General features: G+C 34.2%; 1 protein-coding gene across 1 annotated transcript; it reads left to right on the top strand.

Annotated features, from left to right (window-relative positions):
• The first annotated feature begins 2,817 nt into the window (after nt 1-2,817).
• On the top strand, nt 2,818-3,312 carry LOC8272392 (histone H1). Its single transcript, XM_002516591.2, has one exon. The coding sequence runs from the start codon at nt 2,818-2,820 to the stop codon at nt 3,310-3,312; it is 495 nt and encodes a 164-aa protein (XP_002516637.2).
• Nucleotides 3,313-21,708: the final 18,396 nt, after the last annotated feature.

Genomic DNA, 21,708 nt, shown 5'->3' with positions numbered 1-21,708 from the left:
CTTCTTCATTGGATAACTCGTGCTCATCTTCCATTATAGAAGGTACTTGTGGAAAATCCACCAAAAATTCCTCTAATTGCAACTCAACATCATCAACTATACATTCCTGTTGATAGTCTTTCAGAGGAATCATGTTCGCCTCTTCCTTTTCTAGTTCCATCTCCATGTTCAAGAAATCGTCCTGCACATAAGCATCATTGTCAAACATAGTAGATAAACCAGAAAAATTCTCACCTGAATGCAAAGTGATGGCGCTCAAATGTTCCTCGGATTCAATAGCGTTTGATGGAGTTCCCCATTGTTCTACAGCTAGTAACTTGAAGATCAAGCCTACTTGATGCTCTATGTTCTCAATTAAAGCTTGTTGACTTTCAAGTACCCTCTCTGTTTGTTGGAACCTATCATCAAGGCTTTCAATGAACCTCATCATCAGCTCCTCTGACACTTACTCTTCATCTTGAGTTGAAGGTGCAAGATTAGGCTGCTGATGTAGTTGCTGAAATTTTGGTGGTTCTTGGCCATCTAAGCTTCATCCAAAGGGTGAATGAGTGCTCCATTCTTGATTGTAGGTGCTTCCATACGAGTCATTTGGCCAACTTCCCGTATAATTCACCTGTTCATAGTTATAAGAACAATAAGCCCTGCAAAATAAGACTTGGGCCACAATAAAATTCACAAAAAACTTGAGATGAAAGGATAGGAGTGGAGAGTTGATCGGTAGCCCTGCAAAATGATTCCACTCGAGCTTCTAAAGATGCACAGGTATCCCAATTTCTTGCACTCTCTTGGTTCCTGATCCCGTTTTCCAACATGTCATACAAAGAGTTTGAATTTAACATTGAACCTCCTTATCATTCACTACCTGAATCATAAACTTAACTAAATAAATATGTACAAACAAAATAGAAATAAATAATAAAAAAATGGCTAAATTAACAAATAGCAAATTTCACTCTAGTTTTCAAACATTCCCCGGCAACGGCGCCAAAAACTTGATGATTGCTATCTATGCAGCTACAATCTAAGGCAGTGTACCTATCGATGCAATCTAGCACTAATGGCGAGTATCAAGGTCGTATTCCTCGAGAAAGTGAAAGCCCAGAGTTATTCCTTTGTTCTTTATTATATTAACCTAAAATGAATGATGAATAATTTCTAAACTAACTAATAGCTACAAGCTAAGTTCTAAGGGAAATGCAGGAGTAAGTGGATAAATGAAACAACCAAGACAAGAAAGCAAACCCAAAGGGAACCTAAACTAGTTGGCAATCAAACAAACGATAAAGGATTGATGATTCCAAATATGCTACCCGTGGATGAATTCCTAACTGAATTTGGTTTCTCTCTCTCGATAACCGAATTCCTAAACCTAATAACCTAAAGTTGGAATCTCTTCCTAACGATTGATTCTTAAATTGGCATTAAACTTTAATCCACCTCTATTAAGCTTTGTTAATTCTTTTTCTGCTAGTTAATTATCCTTATCTCTAAGTGATTATTAACCAGTTCTTGCTATTCAAAATTCCAATTACCAAATGGACTTCTCAATCACATAAAGCAATCTAAACACCACAATTCACAACGTCTTATGAATAATGCATTATCTTATTAATACTGAAAGCAAGAAGAATACAAAACTAAGAATACAAAACTAACTCAAACAATCCAACAGTATAATATTAAGCCAACATAGTAAAGAAATCCTGATGGATTTAATCAATCTAGTTAAACATGTTCATTATCAAAATCCACAAGAATTACAACAATGAGTAAAGATAGAGAAACCTGAATACACCCTTGGATGAGAGTAAACAGCCCCAATTCCTCTTGCCCAATCTTGAATCGATTCTTGTTCCTCTTGCTCAAATTGAAGCCAATCAACGAACCTCGCCCAATCTTCAATCTTTGAAGGGAATCCGATTTAAACCTTGATCCAAGTCTCATTTTTTCTTGGTTCCAGCTCAGAAAACCCTTAGAGAGAGAAAAATTAGGGTTTGGGACGTTCTCCCCCCATTCTCTTTTCTTTCCTCTTTTCTTTCTTTTAATTAATTCGTCATGCCGCCGCTAACATGGCCGTGTTGGGAACACGGTCTGGTGTTCCTGGCCGTGTTACTCTCTGTGGTCGTGCTCCCTAACGCCTCTTCTTCTTTGATGTCGAATGCACCAAACACGGCCCGTGTTAGGAACACGGCCACTGTTAAAACCAACACAGCCATGTTCAGATTAGGGATGCATAAACTCAACTTGTTTCAGCGACTTTGACATCCAATTCTGCTCCAATTCTTCCCTTTATCACTCTTTGACTTCTTTTAGACCTAAAGCACACAAACAAACGCATAGGGTGAGTGTTGGGACCAATTCACATCCAAATGTACATAAAATCAGCCTTAAAATCTCCATTTAGTTATGTGTATTCTACGCACATCAGTTGACACATCATCCTCAATTAGATTTCCTAATTCATTTAGGATATAGGTTCCTTCTACTGTGGTTTGGATAACACTTAAGATCTGTAGCTGTTGGCCTTGAGTGAGATGGTAATCCCACCATCCTTTAAGCTGGCCTGAAAAACCAGCTATAAGAAGTTCAGCTATGGCTCTATTAGAATTACATCAAAATTATATCTCTCTTTGAAAAAAAACTCAGATATTTCATTGAGTAGGTGCTCCTGTGCCACCAGCACCGGCGTAGGCCAGGTCCAAAAGAGGTGCAAAAGTGGTAGAAGAGCTAAAAGCAGCCATCGTGGTCGTCACTCCGAAGAAGGCAAATACCACTCATACCTATACTTCTTTCCTTAAGATGATAAATGATGCGATTATGACATTGAAAGAAAGGACTGGATCTAGTCAATACGCGATCACAAAGTTCATAGAAGAGAAGCATAATAAATTAACTCTGAATTTTAGAAAGCTGTTATTATTTCATTTAAAGAAGCTCACAGCCTCTTGTAAGGTAGTCAAAATAAAAAATTCATTCAAGCTGCCATTTGCCCGCTCTGCTCCGGCTAAGAAACCAGCTACCGATGCCAACCCTAAAATATCCACCACTAAAGTAAAAGCTGCCACAAAAGTTGCAGCCGCTAAGCCAAAAGCTAAAGTCGCTGCAGCAAAACTAAAGCCAAAGCCAAGAACTGCAGGAAAGACAAAGTCGAAAACAGTTACTAAGCCGAAGCCAAAGACTGCGGCAAAGCCAGCTAAAGCTACAGCAAAGGGAACAGTAAAATCAAAGACAACGAAGGTTGCTCCAATTAAGAGCGTGAAAAAGTCGAAGAGTGTTAGATCGCCGACTAAGAGGAAGGCTTTAGGGAAGTGAGACATGCTAGGGGTAGTAATGTAAATTTATCGGTTGATTCTGATAGTAACATAGTTGTTGCTGTAGTATATCTCTCTTACATATTTTTTAATATGCAGGATCCTCAGATGAGGCAAGCACAGAGCATACACTTGTCAATATAGAGAAAAAATAAGTTTATGATGTGTAGGATCCTCAGATGAGGCAAGCATAGAGCATACACTTGTTATCTAATTATAGATAAATAACAATAAAAGCTTTAGAAAGAAATATAACTTGCAAGAGTAAAGTTTTAGAATACAAGAGGAAAGGGATCTTTCTTACTCTCAACACTCTTCTCTTTCTATATTTCAACTGATTATAGAGAACTTGAAGAATACAATATTTTCTTCTAGTTTTCCATTCTGCCTTCTTTAAAACCTCCTCTATTTATAGAGGACTTGAGCCTTCAGCTTCAATAATTTGTTCTTTGGATGCTTTTGATAGTGGGGCAGGAGGCTTCTTTCTTTTCTTGAGATGGAGCAAAAGTTGTTTGCCATAATTTGAAATAATAGAGTCCTTTTCTTTTTCTTCTTTGAAATAATGTTGTAGGATAAGAGAATCTTTTTTCTTCCTTTAAAAATACCTTTTTTTAATTTTATTTGAGCTTTTGGCCCATTATAGAATATCACCATAGGCCGCCATCTCTAGTTTTCAACCCAAGGACTTTATAATATTTTATTTTATGGGCTTGAATATTTTAAAACAATCATCTTCATTGAAGTCACCATCTAAGTGAATGACTGCAGAGCTAGTGCTTGAAGAAGATGATGAAGCTTTAGACTTTCCTTTAGAGGAGAAGGTTTCTAACAATTATCTGATCAGCTATAGAAAGTCATCTTCCGTTTGGGTCGCCGCCAATTTTGGAAGTATGAAAGACTTATGTGCTAGGAAGGTAGTTTGCTCTTTAGGTGCTGGCAAGAAGCTGTTTTTATAAGGAAATTTTGAACCATCTTTGTAGATAACTTTTCTTGGTGGTTGAATTTGTCCCACCACTTTACTTTAAATCTGCGGGTAAGAAAGACTTCTCCATCTGCTACTTGATTAAAATGGAAAAATACCACATGCATACCAAAGGGAGGAAGAAGTTTAAACAGAATAGAAGCAAGGGTGGAAATTGTCTTTCTATTTTGTTTGGTTTATAATGAGCTTTGAAGAGGTTAAAAATGGGGAGTACTTCGGGTATTATGGTTTCTGGAACATTACCATAATAGTTCCACCACTGTTTAAACCACTAAAGGATCTTGGAGGGCTGGATAATGCTAGTATCGAAGTAAAAAAGCCTAGAATGGCTTTGTCCTTCATTTTGTAAGAGAAAAGCATTAAACTGGACTTGTTGGTAATCCTAGTAATTGAAGGTGGTATTGAGACTTAAGGGATATGTGTTTTGAAGGATCATTGGGAAAGATCTTGAAGAATACAATTCCATTCTCCAATCTGAAAGGTGAAGGATTCTTTGAATAGTACAAGTAGAATAGGCTAGGTCTTTGTGGTCTTTGTATTTTTTTAAAATATTTGAATTTTACAGAAGTAGTCACCTATAAGATAGACCGGTAATAAGACTGAGGTTTAGCCTTATTTAAGGGTTTAAAATACCATCCTTGAGGAAAAAAAATTTGATACTAACTTTGAGGGGCTTGTTGTACATAATCCTTCTTCGACAGTTAAAATTCCTTGGAAATTTTATTTTTCTACATAATCATTTGCTTTAAAAAGTTTTGTTCGGGATAAAATAATTTCTTGAGAATTTGGTTTTGAAATGCTTTGAGAATCATGAGATAGTTTTTGTGAGAAAACTACTATCTCAGGCTTTAAAGGAGGGATAGGGAGTATATCTTTACCTTTAGTTGAAGAAGAGGATGACGTTGGAGAGATTTCTGGTTGAAGGTCAGCCATAGGCTTTTTCTTTGAACATTTCTAGACCATTTCAAAAAATTTAGGAGGTTGTTGTGCAAGCCATTCCTATATTTGAAATTGCTTGTGAGCAGGATCTTATTTGTAAGAAATTATTTCTTCTTGGATGATTTCTCTCCAGGTTCTGATTGGCTTTGAAGAGGAGGGAAATATCTCCTTCTTTAGGCTTTATATTGTTTTTGAACTATCTTTTGGCTTTTCTTCTTTATACTTTGCTTTTATTTTTCGAGGCATTGTCACTCCTATTTTTGAAGGAACTCTCTGGTTCGAAATTCTGGTATTGAATTTGAATCTCCTCGTATGTACTCAATTTCAAAATCAAAAACAGAAAGAATAACTTGCCATCTAGCAAAAATTTGTTTTGAAGCTAAGTTTTGAACATCATTTTGTAATACTTCTTTTGCATATTTACAATCAATCCTTAAAGGAAATTTTTAATTTAAAAGATCACTTTGAAACTTTGAAATGCATAGGACTATTGAAAGAATCTCACTTTTGATGGTTGAATAATTTTTTTGAGTGTCATTTGAGTGTGTAGAAGTAAACTAGACAATGCATTCTTTATTGCTTTGAACTTGTTTTAGAATTCCAACATAACCTAAATCTGATGCATCGGTTTCAACTTTTTTGAATGTAGATGGATTAGCAAGATACAAACATCAAATTTCAAAGACTTGCTTTTTGATGCTTTAAACAATCTTTGTATGCCCATCAGACCATGCAGGGGATTTTTCTTCAACCTATCTTGGAGAGGCTTTGCCAGACAGTTTAAATTTGGATAAAAGTCTATGACATAATTTAAATTGCCAAGAAATCTTTGTAATTGAGTTTTTTCCAAAATTTTATTAGGAAACTTTGAAGTAAAGGCTAGAGATATTTCAAATGGGGTAATAGTTCCCCGAGAGATGTAATGCCAAGAAATCTGATCTTTGTTTGGAATAAAAAAATTTCAGATTTTGAAACAACTAAGCCATTTTTCTTGACAATATAGTGATGTGGGTAGAAGTGTATTCTATCCTAGTCCTACTTGACTAAGTATAGGAAAGTAAGGTGTCGAGCTATAGAGAATTCAGAGTGAATTATAGCTTTCACTTCCCTTCTTGTCTCTTACTTCCCAATCAAACTCTTGTAGCATAAGAATCCATCTAAGAAACCTTGGCTTGGCATCCATTTTGCTAAAGAGATATCGAAGAGCTGCATGATCTAAATAAACAATGACCTTTTGCCCCACTAAATATACCCGAAATTTGTCAAAAGCATATACAATTGCAAGAAGCTCCTTTTCTGTTGTTGTGTAGTAAATTTGAGCATCATTTAGAAGTTTACTTGCATAGTAGATGACATAAGGTTTGCCTTCTTTTCATTGCCCCAAAACAACACCTATAGCAAAATTACTTGTATCACACATGATTTCGAAAGGTTGGTCCCAATTAGGAGGTTGCAAAAAAGGAGTAGAAATTAGAGCCTTCTTCAATATTTCAAATGCTTATAAACAATCAAATTGAAGTAAAAAACAACCTCCTTTGCAAGTAGATTACACAATGGCTTGGCAATCTTTGAAAAGTCCTTGATTCATCTTCTATAAAACCCAGCATTGCCTAGGGAAACTTTTCATATCTTTCACACATTTTGGAGGTGGTAAAATTGCAAGGACCTCAACTTTGGCTCTATCAACTTCAATACCCCTCTGAGAAATCATATGACCAAGTACTATGCCTTCTTGTACCATAAAATGGCACTTCTCCCAATTGAGAACAAGTCCATGCTCTTTACACCTGTTAAGAGCTTTAGAAAGATTTTCTAAACAATGAGAATAGTTAGTACCATATACGCTAAAATCATCCATGAATACCTCTACACAATCGTCTATTAAATCACTAAAAACTGAAAACATACACCTTTGAAAGGTGGTCGGTGCATTGCATAAACTAAAAGGCATCCTTCTAAAAGCAAATGTTCCATAAGGACATGTAAATGTTATTTTTGGCTGATCATTCGGATGGATAGGAACTTGGTAAAAACCACTCAATCCATCTAAATAGCAAAAGTATGAGTACTTTGCTAGCTTTTCTAGAACCTGATCAATGAAGGGTAAAGGAAAGTGGTCTTTTTCTAGTGGCCTTATTTAATTTCCTATAGTCAATACATATACGCTACCCCGTGATAGTCCTTTGAGGTACTAAATCATTATTTCATTTTTAACGACTGTTAAGCCACCTTTTTTGGGGACAACTTGAACTGGACTTACCCATTTGCTATCATTAATGGAATATATAATTCCATTGTCAAGAAGTTTGATAACCTCTTTTCTCACCACTTCCTTCAAGGCAGGATTCAACCACCTTTGGCCTTTAATAGTTGACTTAGCATCATCTTCTAATAGTATTCTATGCATACAAACAGTAGGACTTAAGCCTTTAAGATCATCAATAGAATATCCCATAGCCCCTTTATGTCTCATAGAACCGTTTTCAATCTTAGTTCATTTTGGTTAGAGAGAGAAGAACTTACAATGATTGGAGACTATGAATTTTCATTAAGAAATGTGTACCTTAGAGTTGATGAAAGAGGCTTGAGTTCAAGTTTAGGATTTTCTTTTCAATCATCCTTCTTACCTTCTTCCTCTATCCTTAGTGGTTCAAATCATGAGCCCTTATGATAAGACATGAAAGGAGTTGCTTCAAGTTGTTGAACACATTCTACAATTTCATCATTATTATAGTCATCTTCAGCCCCTTGTTGCACACATACCTCCATAGGATCTTGATCAATGCTTTCATGCAAAAATTCATGCACACAATCACCAATAATATCCACTATTTCTACTCTATAAACTACTTCCATAGATGGTGTACGCTTCACCATATCAAACACATAAAAAGTGATCTTCTCATCATTACCACTCCAGCTAATCGTCCCCCTCTTCATATCAATTACCACTCCAGCTGTAATTAGGAATGGTCTACCAAACAAAATAGGAATTTCCAAATCCACTTCCATATCAAGTACCACAAAATTAGTAGGTATGACAAACTTTCCAACCTTTATAGGAATATTTTCAGCAATTTCTAGAGGACGTTTGATGGATTTGTCTGCCATTGATAAGCACATGGTTGTTGGCTTAAGATCTCCCATGTTCAACATCTTAAGAATCGAGTATGGCATTAAACTTACACTTGCACCAAGGTCACATAAAGCTTTGTCAGAGTGAGTGCCACCTATTGCACAAGGAACCATAAAGCATCCAGGATCTTCAAGTTTTGGTGGAATTTTTTATAAGAAATTTTGAGAGCCTTCAACTAGAGCAACCATGCCTTAATCCTCCAATTTGTTCTTATGATTGATGATGTCTTTCAAGAATTTATCCCAAGATGGCATGTCCTTTATTTCATCTCCACATAGTACACAAGAAGGAGTTTGTGAAGTCCCCACCGAATTTATTTGAGTCTTACTAATCAACTTTGTTAGAGCATCCACCTTTGCATTCAACATGTTGATACTATCAAGTTCCAGCACACTTCTTCCTTTTGGCAAAGAAGATTCATCACCCATAGAACTTTGGCTTGCAAGTTCTTCTAGCATTATTGTTGCCTACGCCACAGTCTTATTCATCCATTTTCCTCTTGCAGCCGTATTAACAATGTTCCTATCATCATCAGTTAATCCATTATAGAATGTTTGTGGAATCATCCAATCCGGTAACCCATGATGAGGACATTGTCTTTGGAGTTCTTTGAATCTCTCCCAAGCAGTGTATAATATTTCATTGCTACCCTTCTTGAAAGTGTTGATCTCATTCCTTAATTTTACAGTCTTATGAGGTGGAAAGTACTTATGCAAAAATGCTTGCTTGAGTTGATCCTATGTTGTAATGGAATTAGATGGTAGACTTGAGAGCCAAATTTGTGCCTCGTCTCTCACAGAAAATGAGAACAATCTCTATCTTATTACATCATCTGTCACATTTTGCATCTTGAAGGTTGCACACACATTTAGAAAATTCAGAATATGTGCATAAGGATCTTCTCTAGGCAACCCTCCATATTGATTATTTTAGACCATGTGAATGATGCTTGGTTTGATTTCAAAGTTAGTGTTCTCCACCATAGGTGCCATAATGCCTTTAGAATTATCCGAAACATCGGGCAAAGTAAAATTAGCCAATGTTCTCCTTTGAGTTGCCATTTGTGCAGCTCTCTTACGTGCTTTTTGTTCCCTAATCAATTGACGAAAAGTATGTTCAGGATCAGGATCAAAAGGCAAAAGAGAATTACTACTACGAGATCTTCTTATTGTCTATGAAACAAAAGCAAGAAAAATCAATAAGCAACAAGTAAGAACAAAACTGAAAATTTCATAAGCAAAACAAAATAAAATAAAAATAAATATGCCTAAACAATCGTTCGAATTAGAAACTAATAAGAATTCCTCGGCAACGGCGCCAAATTTTAATATGGGTAGAAGTGCATTCTATCCTAGTCCTACTTGACTAAGTATAGGGAAGTAGGGTGTCGAACTCTAGGGAATTCAGAGTGAATTATAGCCTTACTAATTCCTAAATGTATTAAGATGATTAAGCAAATGTGGGTAAAATTAAAGATTATAGAATGATTAGATTAAGATAAATAAAACTAAACTAATAAAGCAAGTAAATAAAATACTACAATCAAATAAAAGGCTGCAAATAGAAATACTTGTTATGATCATATCATGACTACAAACATGAAATGTTACAAGTTCATTAATTGTGAGAGTCAACCTAAGGTACATAGAAGCATTTCTCTATGACATTCTATGGTATTTCCTAGTAGATAATATACTGGCTCTTGCGTTTATACATGTACCAAGAAATCATGAAGATTTCTGCCTAACTCTATAGAAATCCCCTTAAGAAGTAGCACCATTCCTATAAATGAGAATGTCCTTTTAACGAAAGTGAAATCCCTTACCCTTCCACTATAAAATCGTACTCTCGTTGTAAGTTGTAATTTAGATAGGCGATAAAACATAAGCACAATGGTATTGCGAATAAATCATATATAGACCTTTCAGTAATACATCATACCTAAGTATAATGAAATTACGAATAAGATGTTGTCTATGATTTTAACAATATGTCATACTTATACTAATCTATTTAAGCACATAAGAGAAATCAAATTATGAAAATGCTATTCAGACTATACATGCAATCAATAATAAACTAATGAACAGATAAAAACTAAATGCAAAGAAAGTAAGTCACTAATCATATGGATTAAGCACACGGATGAAACAAGAAAACACTCAAGTAATCCTAAAAGTGAAGAATGAGTGAAGAAGATAGAATGATGAATTAAATAGTCCTTCATGGCTCTTTAGGAAGTACTTGAAGAATTCTTGTTCTTCTCCTTAGACTTGACAATCTTGAAGATAAAAGTAAAACTTAGAAGCTTGTAGGAGAAAAAGTATTTTATTAAATACGATATATCTTAAAATGGAATATCCAAGATAATCTCCCTCCTACAAATGAAGTTACAAGGCCTATTTATAGAGAAATTCGGATTAGGCATCATGCCTCCTTACAAAGAGTCAAACCTATTCTAAAATGTGGTTTTCAGCATTGATAGTTACTTCCAAGGGTCATAGCTTCTTGAAACTTACATCTTCTGGAGAGAAAGCCCTTAAGAGAGTTGTACCCCTTTAAATTATAAGACATAACCTTTTGAATCACCCCTTTTCGATAAGAAACGAAGAATCTACATCCATTCTACTAAAAGACGTTCTCAGAAAGTCGTAACTGTTCAGCAGAAACTTCCAACCCAATTTAGGAATAGATAGAGTCTGAATTATGAAATGCTCCAGAGATATGTAATTGTAGCTCTATGTCTTATCTTTTCAACGCCACTTGAATCACCTCATTTGGGCTTAAAGAAAAGAATGTTATGCCCATTTTATCGAACCATGTCAAAACTGTCAAATCTGCCTCTTCGAGGAGACATGTCCTTGCCCGTTGTTGCCTTGTTTTGTCTCTTAAACTTCCGAACTTCGTTTTTCTTCATTTATAAGCTCAAAAACTTCATAAAAACTTTAGAAATGACCCTCAAGATATAAAGTCAAGGGGATATGTGAAATATAACAAATATATCATAAAATTAACCAAATGAAGAACTAATTGGACTAAATTAAATATAAATTAAAATACTACTAAAATATAGTATAATTATGGATACATCACATAGAAAAATATCTCAAAATGTTTAAAATGTTTTTCAAGAGAATTTAAAAAAATCAGTACATCATCAATGTACACAATGCAGAACTTTGAATAGGGATTATAAATATCATTCATAATTCTTTAAAATTCAGAATGGGCATTTTTTAAATCAAATGACATTACATTCCATTCATACTGGCTAAATGGAACTGTAAATTCAGTTTTGTAACGGTCTCTAGGATGAATCTAGATTTGCCAAAAGGAATGGTTATCTTCCTCTAATGAGGATGTTCAGACTGGATGGTTTGGTTCTCTCTGACCTTCCACTCTTGGGCTTTATTCCTAATGGTAACAAAGACTAATGACCTTATCTTTGAAAGGGTATGGAATACCATTATTTTTGCAATAAATTTGAAACCAATCAAAAAATGTGATTTGGACTTTGTTTTGTAAACAAAATTCATAGTATCTTTTCTGGATACTATCGTTTTATTTTAATTTTTTTTGAAAACTAAGAGTTTTTTAGAATAGGTTTTCTTTGAATATAAATCTTTATGTAAAAGCTTTTTATTGATTTGAAAATCTTTTAAAACCATATTGATTTATGTTTCTAGATTTTGGGTTATTGCTGATGGTGATGGTGGTAAAGAAAAAATAAGCTTCTCTATATTTTAAAGTTTCTCTATATTTCTTTCCAAATCTTCTATTGTTATTTATTTATAATTAGATAATAAGTCTATGCTCTGTGCTTGCCTCATCTGAGGATCCTGCATATCAGAAACTTGTTTTTTCTCTCTATGGGAAAGTAAAGCTCACATTCAACAGAAGATCAACTTCCTCTAGATTTTCTGATGATACTTCTTCCACTTCAATCATAGATATTGGGAGGGTTTCAAATTAACCTTCTGCCATTTATGTCCCTTACAAAGAACCTGTTTCGACACGAAGCTTGCCAAGATTTTCAAAATCAGACTTGCAAAGCCCAAATACCACATTACAAAATGTTAATTACCAAAGCAATGTCCTAAGATTTGTTTACAATGAAAGCCAACCAAAGAAAGAAAATGACACGAAATCTATCTTTACCCCCTCTTCACCATCACCATCGGCAATAACCCAAAATCTAGAAGCAGAAATCAATATAATTTCAAAAGATTTTCAAATCAATAAAAAGCTTTTACATGAAGATTTCTATTCAAAGAAAAACCATTCCAAAAAACTCCGTTTTAAAAAAAAAAAACTAAAAGAAAAGGATAGTATCCAAAAAAGATAGTATGAATTTTGTATACAAAACAAAGTCCCAACCACACTGTTTCATTGGTTTCAAATTTATTGCAAAAAAAATGGTATTTTATATCCTTTCAAAGATAAGGTCATTAGTCATATTACCATTAGGAACAAAGCCCCAGAGTGGATGGTCGGAGAGAACCAAACAATCCAATTTGACATTCTCCTCTTAGGAAGATAACCATTCCTTTTGGAGAGAAGGAAATTGAAGCCACACCTTACAAGCTAGTAGGTGAGGATTTTGAAAAGAATGTCAAAAATATTATTCAACAGAATAATTTTTCAAATACATGTCTTAACACGATAGGAAAGCAGCCGGTTAGGATAGAAAGCCAAATTCAAAGACGTGCTATAGTCTTAACCTCTGTAGTCCCTAATACTGGTCATCCAGAAGAAAGGATTCAAATAGAAAAACTAAAAAAGCCTGTCTTCAAACCCTATTAAATTTCAAAGCGTAGTCAAGACCAATTTCAAAAGCAAACTGAGTTTGCTAGAGCAGTCAAAGAACAGCTCAGTAAGTTAGCCACTTCTGAGTCTTCGAAGAACAGAGTACATATACACCCACATAGGTCTTGTCCAGGTAGGAATAAAACCCCTTACTAGAAAAGGATTATATACTTCTATCTTAGAGTCCTTAGGGATTCTAGGTTTACAAATTTACATCATTACCCTAGTATCCAGGAAAGATACTATGAATCTTGCATACAAAACAAAGTCCAAACCATATTTTTTTATTAGTTTCAAGTTTATTGCAAAGAAAATGGTATTTCATATCCTTTTAAAGATAAGGTCATTAGTCCTGTTACCATTAGGAACAAAGCCCTAGAGTGGATGGTCGGAGAGAGCCAAACCATCTAATGTGAACATCCTCCTCTTAGGAAGATAACCATTCCTTATAGAGAGAAGGAAATTGAAACCACACCTTACAAGCTAGTAGGTTAAGATTTTAAAAAGAATGTCAAAAATATTGTTCAGTAGAACAATTTTTTAAATACGTGTCTTAACACGATAGGAAAGCAGTTGGTTAGGATAGAAAGCCAGATTCAAAAACCTATTATAATCTTAAACTCTACAGTCTCTAATACTGGTCATCTAGAAGAAAGGAGTCAAATAGAAAAACTTAAAAACCCTATCTTCAAACCCTATCAGATTTCAAAGCCTAGTCAAGACCAATTTCAAAAGCAAACTTAGTTTGCTAGAGCAGTCAGAGAACAGCTCAGTAAGTTAGCCACTTTCGAGTCTTCGAAGACCGTAATACCAAATACTCCTCAATCCAGTAGGAATATTAGTGCTATAGAGCAAGCCCAAAGCAATGAATCTAATGATTCAGAACTAGAAAGTGTTACTGAAGAAGCCCCCCAAATCAATAGATTGGGATGGCAAGTCCCTAGATTGACCTGGCATACTCCTAGAACTATTGCCCTGACCAGAGCATAGAAAACAGGAATAGTGTCCTTATCCAGTCTAAATTCAATGCCTCTTCCGTCTATGAATGAAATATAGATGAAATTTCAGAGTATAACATCCTTGGTCTCTTACAACAGATGAACATGGCAGCAAATGCCTATAAAATCCAAAGCGGTACCTCCGATAGAGCCATAACTGAACTTCTTATAGCCAGTTTTTCAGGCCAGCTTAAGGGATGGTGGGATTACCATCTCATTCAAGGCCAACAGCTACAAATCTTAGATGCTATCCAAACCACAGCAGAAGGAACCCTTATCCTAGATGAATTAGGAAATCCAATTGTGGATGTTGTGTCAACCGTTATCCTTACGATTTCCCTTCACTTCATAGGAGATCCATCTCACCTCAAAGATAAGAATGTTGAACTTCTCAACAACCTGACTTGTAAAAAGCTTAGTAGTTTCCAAGCATACAAAGACATTTTCCTAGCTAGAGTCATGCTTAGGGAAGACTCCAACCAGCCATTCTGGAAAGAGAAATTCTTAGCCAATTTACCTAAAATACTAGGTGAGAAAGTTAGGAATGTTACTAGAGAAGTCCATAATGGCCAAACCCCTTATTATCTTTATACTTATGGTGAATTAGTTAGCTCACTCAAAAGGAAGGACTTAAGATTTTCCATGATCTTAAGCTTTAAAGACAGCTCAAATGAGAAATGAAGAAAACTAAGTAAGAACTAGGTAGTTTTTGTAATCAGTTTGAGTATAATCCTATAAAGTCATCCCCTGCCTGTAAAGGAAAATGTAAGGAAGATTCTTCAAAATCTTATAAGAAAAGACATTTTCATAAAAGCAGGAAGGTCTTAAATAACAAAGAAAGTTTTTACAAAAAGCCATCTTCTTAAAAAAAAATTCAAAATAGAAGCCTAAAAAAGAATTTAGCGAAATTACTTACTACAAGTGTGGCAAGAAAGACCATACTTCAAAGTATTGTAAGTTTTCTAAAAAGCTTCAAGAGCTTCACATAGAAGAAGAAGTTTTAAACAAAATCTCTATTCTTCTGGTTGAAACCTTTGAATTAGAGTTTTCTAATCCCTCTGAACGAAGAAGAATTCCAAATTGATGAAATTAAAACCTCATCTCAATTTTCTGAATCGGATTCTGACAAAGTTTCAAAGACCATTAATATGCGCACTAGGCAACAAAAAGCTCTTCTTGAAGCTATCAAGTATATTAATAATCCCCAAATTCAAAAGCAAGTTTTAAAAGAAATTTTAAAAACTGAAAACCTTATCCCTTCATCTAGTAGGAACACCAATGATCATACTACGATTTTGGAAAAAGGAAAAAAGCAAAAGCATCCTCTTCCTACTGTCCAAGAACTCCAAAAAAAATTAAAGTTAAAACAGAACTCAAAGAATAAAAAGAAAAGGAACAAAATGATCCTATTTTACTCTAGAGCTTGATTTTGAAGCAAAACAGTGAATCAAATTCTAATGAAGAAAATGATTTTCAAAATCTTAAGGTTTTTTAGAGTGTTCTAGAAAATTTCATAAATGTTCTAAAAGAAATAACCTCGAGAAAATATCTAATTCAAAAAAAACTTATTTTCTCTGATGATTTTTAAATAAAAACTATAGCCTTGTTTGATACCGGAACAGACCTTAATTGTATCAATTATGAGTTGGTTCCTAGAAGGTATCATTAGGAGACAAATGAAAAACTCATTTCTGCCAATAATTCAAAGATTAAAATTGCTGGAAAAACTGGAGCTGCAATTTTAAGCAAAGATGTTGTTTTAAAAAAAAATTTCATTCTTACAAAGAATTTACATCAAACGGTTATTTTGGAGACTCCTTTCATTAATTTCATTACTCTCTTCAAAGTAACTACAGATGGTATCATTTTCAAAGTTAAAAGTTCAAGAGTTCAAAAGTTGCTTTTGCTTTTTTTAGAAAAACCTAAGAAAAGAAATCTCAAATTTATAAAGGCTCACTTGATTTATAATTTTGAGATAAATGCTTTAATTATAGGAAAGCAAATCCAGCTACTCCATTTGAAGCAAGATATGAGTTTACAAAGGATTTAAAGCCACAAAGTTATTTTATTCAAGAAAAGATTTCTGATTTTCAAAGAAAAATTGAAAAGGAAGTTTGTTCAGATCTCCCAAATGCTTTCTAGAAAAAAAACAACATATGGTAGATTTAACATATAAAAAATATTTTAATGAAAGACAAATCCCTACCAAAGCAAGGTCCATTCAAATAAACGAGGCCTTAGAAAACCGTTGTAGGATAGAAATCCAAGACTTAGAGAAAAAAGGTTTAATTACCAAATTACGATCCCCCTGGTCTTGTGCAACTTTCTATGTTAATAAAAATAGTGAAATAGAAAGAGGTACCCCTAGGATAGTAATTAATTATAAACCTTTAAACAAAGCTCTTAAGTGGATTAGATATCCTATTCCAAACAAAAAAGATCTTCTTCAAAAACTTCATTCTGCTTTGGTTTCTTCAAAGTTTGATATGAAGTCAGGATTTCGGCAAATCTAGATTCATCCTAGAGACCGTTACAAAATTGCATTTACAGTTCTATTTGGCCAATATGAATGGAATGTAATGCCATTTGGTTTAAAAGATGCCCCTTCTGAATTTTAAAGAATTATGAATGACATTTTTAATCCTTATTCAAAGTTCTACATTGTGTACATTGATGATGTACTAATTTTCTCAAATTCTCTTGAACAACATTTTAAATATTTATAGACGTTTTTTTATGTTGCAAAGAAAAATTGCTTAGTTATTTCAAAATCCAAAATCTCTTTATCCCAAAGAAAGATCAGATTTCTTGGGCATTACATCTCTCGGGGAACTATTACCCCAATCGAAAGGTCTCTAGCCTATACTTCAAAGTTTCCTGATAAAATTTTGAAAAAAACTCAATTACAAAGATTTCTTTACAGCTTAAACTATGTCATGGACTTTTGTCCAAATTTAAACTGTTTGGCAAAGCCTCTCCATGATATGTTCAAGAAAAATCCCCATGCATGGTTTGATGAGCATACAAAGATTGTTCAAAGCATCAAAAAACAAGTTTATGAAATTCCATGTTTGCATCTTGCTAATCCATTAGCATTGAAAATAGTTGAAACGATGCATCAGATTTAGGTTATGGTGGACTTTAAAAAAAATTTCAAAGCAATAAAGAATGCATTGTTCAGTTTACTTCTACACACTCGAATGACACAAAAAAAATATTCAACCATTAAAAAAGAAATTCTTTCAATAGTCCTATACATTTCAGAGTTTCAAAGTGATCTTTTAAATTAAAAAATTCTTTTAAGGATTAATTGTAAATCTGTAAAAGAAATATTATAAAAAGATGTTCAAAACATAGCTTCAAAGCAAATTTTTGCCAAATCGCAAGCTATTCTTTCTATTTTTTATTTTGAAATTGAATACATACGAGAAGATTCAAATACAACATTAGACATTCTAACTCGAGAGTTCCTTCAAAAATAGGAGTGATAATGCCCCGAAAAACAAAAGCAAAGGATAAAGAAGAAAGGCCAAAAGGAAGTTCAAAAACAGTACAAAGTCCAAAGAATGAGATAATTTCCTCCTCTTCATAGTCAATTAGAACCTGCATAAAAATCATCCAGAGAGAAATAATTTCTGACAAAGAAGTTTCTGCTCACAAGCAATTTCAAATACAGGAATGCCTTGCACAACAACCTCCTGAATTTTTGAAAATGGTTTAGAAATATTCAAAGACAAAGCCTGTAGCTGATCTTCAGTTGGAAAACTCTCCCTAGTCATCCTCCTCTTCAACTAAAGGTAAAGGTATACTACGTATCCCTCTTTCAAAGCCTGAGATAGTAGTCTTCCCACAAAAACTATCTCACGATTCTCAAAGCATTTCAAAACTAAATTCTCAAGAAATTGTTTTTTCCCAAACAAAAATTTTTGAAGCAAATGAATATGTAGAAAAATAAAATTTCTAAAGAATTTAAACTGTCGAGGAAGGATTCTGTACAAAAAGCCCCTCAAAGTTAGTTTCAAAATTTTTTCCTTCAGGATGGTATTTTAAACCCTGGAATAAGGCTAAACCTCAGTCTTATTATCAATATATTTTAAAAGTGACTGCTTCTGCAAAGTTTAAACATTTCAAAAAATTCAAAGACCCAGCCTATTCTACTTCACCCTTCAGATTGAGGACTGAATTGCGTACTTTAAGATCTTTCCCAACGACCCTTGAAAACACCTATCCCTCAAGTCTCAGTACCACCTTCAATTACTGGGATTACCAACAAGCCTGGTTCAATGCCTTTCTCTTGCAAAATGAAGGACAACACCATTCCTGGCTTTTTACTTCGATATTAGCACTATCCAGCCCTCAAAGATCCCTTACTGGTGTAAACAATGGTGGAAATATTATGGTAATGTTCTAAAAACCATGATACCAGAAGTACTCCCCATTTTTAAACCTCTTCAAAGCTCATTATAAACCAAACAAAATAGAAAGACAATTTCCACCCTTTCTTCTATTTTGTTTAAACTTCTTCCTCCCTTGGGTATGCGTGTGGTATTTCCATTTTAATCAAGTAGCAGATAGATAAGTCATTCTTACTTGTAGATTTAAAGTAAAGTGGTGGGACAAATTCAACCACCAAGAAAAGCTATCTGCAAAGATGGTTCAAAATTTCCTTACAAGGAACAGCTTCTTACGAGCACCTAAAGAGCAAACTACCTTCCTAGTACATAAGTCTTTCATACTTTCGAAATGGGTGGCGGCCCAAACGGAAGATGACTTCCTATAACTGATTAAACAATTGTTAGAAACCACCTCCTCTAAAGGAAAGTTTAAAGCCTCATCATCTTCTTCAAGTACCAGCTCTGTAGCCATTCACTTAGATGGTGACACCAATGAAGATGATTGTTTTAGAATATTCAAGCCCATAAAATAAAACGTTGTAAAGCTTTATAAAACCCTTAGATTAGAAACCAAAAATGGCGGTCCATGGTGAAATTCTGTAATGGGCCAAAAGCCTGAATGAAATATAAAAAAAGGTCTTTTCAAAGGAAAAATAAAAAAAATTCTTTTATCCTGCACCATTATTTCAAAGAAGAAAAAAGAAAAGGACTCCATTATTTCAAAGCATAGCAGATAACTTTTGCTCCATCTCAAGAAAAGAGAGAAGGCTCCTGCCCCATTATGAAAAGCATCCAAAGAATGAATTATTGAAGCTGAAGGCTCAAGACCTCTATAAATATAGGATATTTGATATGATGCTTATGCAACTATAACTAAGGCAGTGAACCTATCGATGCAGTTTAGCATAGCGGCAAGTATTAAAAATATTGTATCCCTCAGGAAAGTGAAATCCTAGAGTTACTACTTCGTTCCTTTTTATCTAGCCTAAAATTAATAACGGAGGTTTCTAAATTTACTAATGACTAAAAACTAAATTTTAAGTGTAATGCGAGAATGAATGAGCAAAGAGAATAATCAAGACAAGAAAGCAAACCCAAAAATGACTTAGACTAGTTGGTAATCAAACAAAGGATAATAAATTGTTGAGTCCGATTATACTACCCCAGACGGATTCTAAACTGAATTCGATTTCCCTCCTAAGACAACTGAATTCCTAAACCTAAGAACCTAAAGTTGGAATCTCTTTCTAACGATTGATTATTAAGTTAGCCTTAAGCTTTAATCCACCTCTATTAAGCTTTGTTAATTTTTAATCCGACAAATTAATTAACCTTACCTCTAAGTAAAAATCAATATGTTCTTGCAATTAAATTTCCAAACTTAATTAGAATTTCTCAATTGCTAAAAGAATTCTATGAATTGTAATCAATACAATAAATGTAACGAAAACTGGATTTATATTATTAATTGCAAAAAGAATACAAGAAAAAATCAAACAATCTTAACAATTCAATACAAAGCCAACATAGCAAGGAATCCCAATGGATTCAACCAATCGAGCTATACATGTTCATGTCTAAAACAGATAGGAATTCAATTACAATGAAAGAATAAAGAAATTGAAACATATACACCCTTTTCCTAGAATTGGATGAACAGCTCAAAGTCTTGATCTGCACTGTAGTTGATCTTCAGAATTGCCTCTTGATTTGCTCCAAATATCCTTCTCAATCTTCAATGCAAACCCTAAAATCATGAATCTGACGTTCCAAGGTGGAATTAGTCTCTTGAAAGCCACCCCAAAATGCCTAAAACACGTCTAGCAAAATTACAAAGGAAGATAAAGAGTCAAAATCGTTGATCCAAAACTCCCTTTTCTCTTTTTGGCTCATTCCTTTTATACATTGCATAAATACAGGCATGTTCTCAGCCTGTGTCCCTCAACACATGTCGTGTCCAAGCTGTGTTGTTCCACAAATGACAGAATAAACTGAATCAAGCAAGGCCATGTTCTGGCCCTTATTACCAACATGGGTCATGTTCTTGCCCGTGTTAGCCAATACGGGCCGTGCTCCAGGGCGTGCTACCCTAAAAAAATGTGTTGCTTCAATGTGCTTAAGCCATGGCCTGGAATTTCTGTACGGGCTCTAACACAGGCCGTGTTGACTTCCCAAAAGTCAACCCAAGGTCAAACGCTTATGATTCTATCCATTTTCACCCGAAATTGATGTAAAATTGCTCAAGCACTGATGATAGACTTGTAAAATCTCCTGGAATATGAAAAGACACAAAACACGGCTGATCTTGGAATAAAAACATAGTAGATGCTAAGAAAATGCACAATAATATGCAAGCAAACATTTGTAAAACTATGCATATCAAATCACCCCACACTTAAGCTTTTGCTTGTCCTCAAGCAATTAACAACTCAACTCATAAAATCATAGTCAGCAAGTTCTCAAAGTTCATGCCCCTAGGCCACAACAAATAGCATTCAACATATCTTAAAAGAAATTCAATCATAAGTCAAGTTGCAAATTATTAGCAGAGAATGGAGATAATATCAATGCATGAATAATTTAAACAACTCAATAACAGACATCAAGAACCAATGCCTCACAGGGATCACTCAAGTCATTCAAAGTAAGTATAAGGTGAGAAATAAATCCCTCAAAGCAAATGCATAAAACCCGCTTACCATAAGCTTGCTCATAAATCCTATCTCCGCTACTGTGAATAAATGAATACCAAAATCAAAAGGTCTTTACCAGGGTTGTAATAGGGCTAAAGTAAAAGTATGGAGATTTGGGAAAGAAGTGTGAAAGTGCTAGAAATTCTTGCAATAAACAATAATGTATGCTCAAAGGATTAAATGCCCAAAAATACAAAATATATTCACTAAATCCTCAATTTGTAGGATAATGCTTGAAAATACTATCAATCCAATAAAGAGAATAAGAAATAAAGAATTTTGTTTTTTTTTTTCAAACAAAAACCGAACTAGTAGCTTATAAGAGAACTCACTGCATAAATCGAATAAAGTAAAAGTAAAAATACGCTTTGATTGAAAGGAGCCTCAAAATATCAAAAAGGATTGTGAATCAATTAACATAGCAAAATGGCATTTTTAATGCCAAATAA

Source organism: Ricinus communis, chromosome 6 (assembly GCF_019578655.1).
Source record: "Ricinus communis isolate WT05 ecotype wild-type chromosome 6, ASM1957865v1, whole genome shotgun sequence".
NCBI classification, from domain to species: Eukaryota; Viridiplantae; Streptophyta; class Magnoliopsida; order Malpighiales; family Euphorbiaceae; genus Ricinus; species Ricinus communis.
This window is presented reverse-complemented; position numbering and strand designations above follow the sequence as displayed.

Coding starts and splice junctions, on each gene's coding strand:
- LOC8272392 (XM_002516591.2), top strand. CDS start 2,818: ATGACATTGAAAGAAAGGACTGGATCTAGTCAATACGCGATCACAAAG.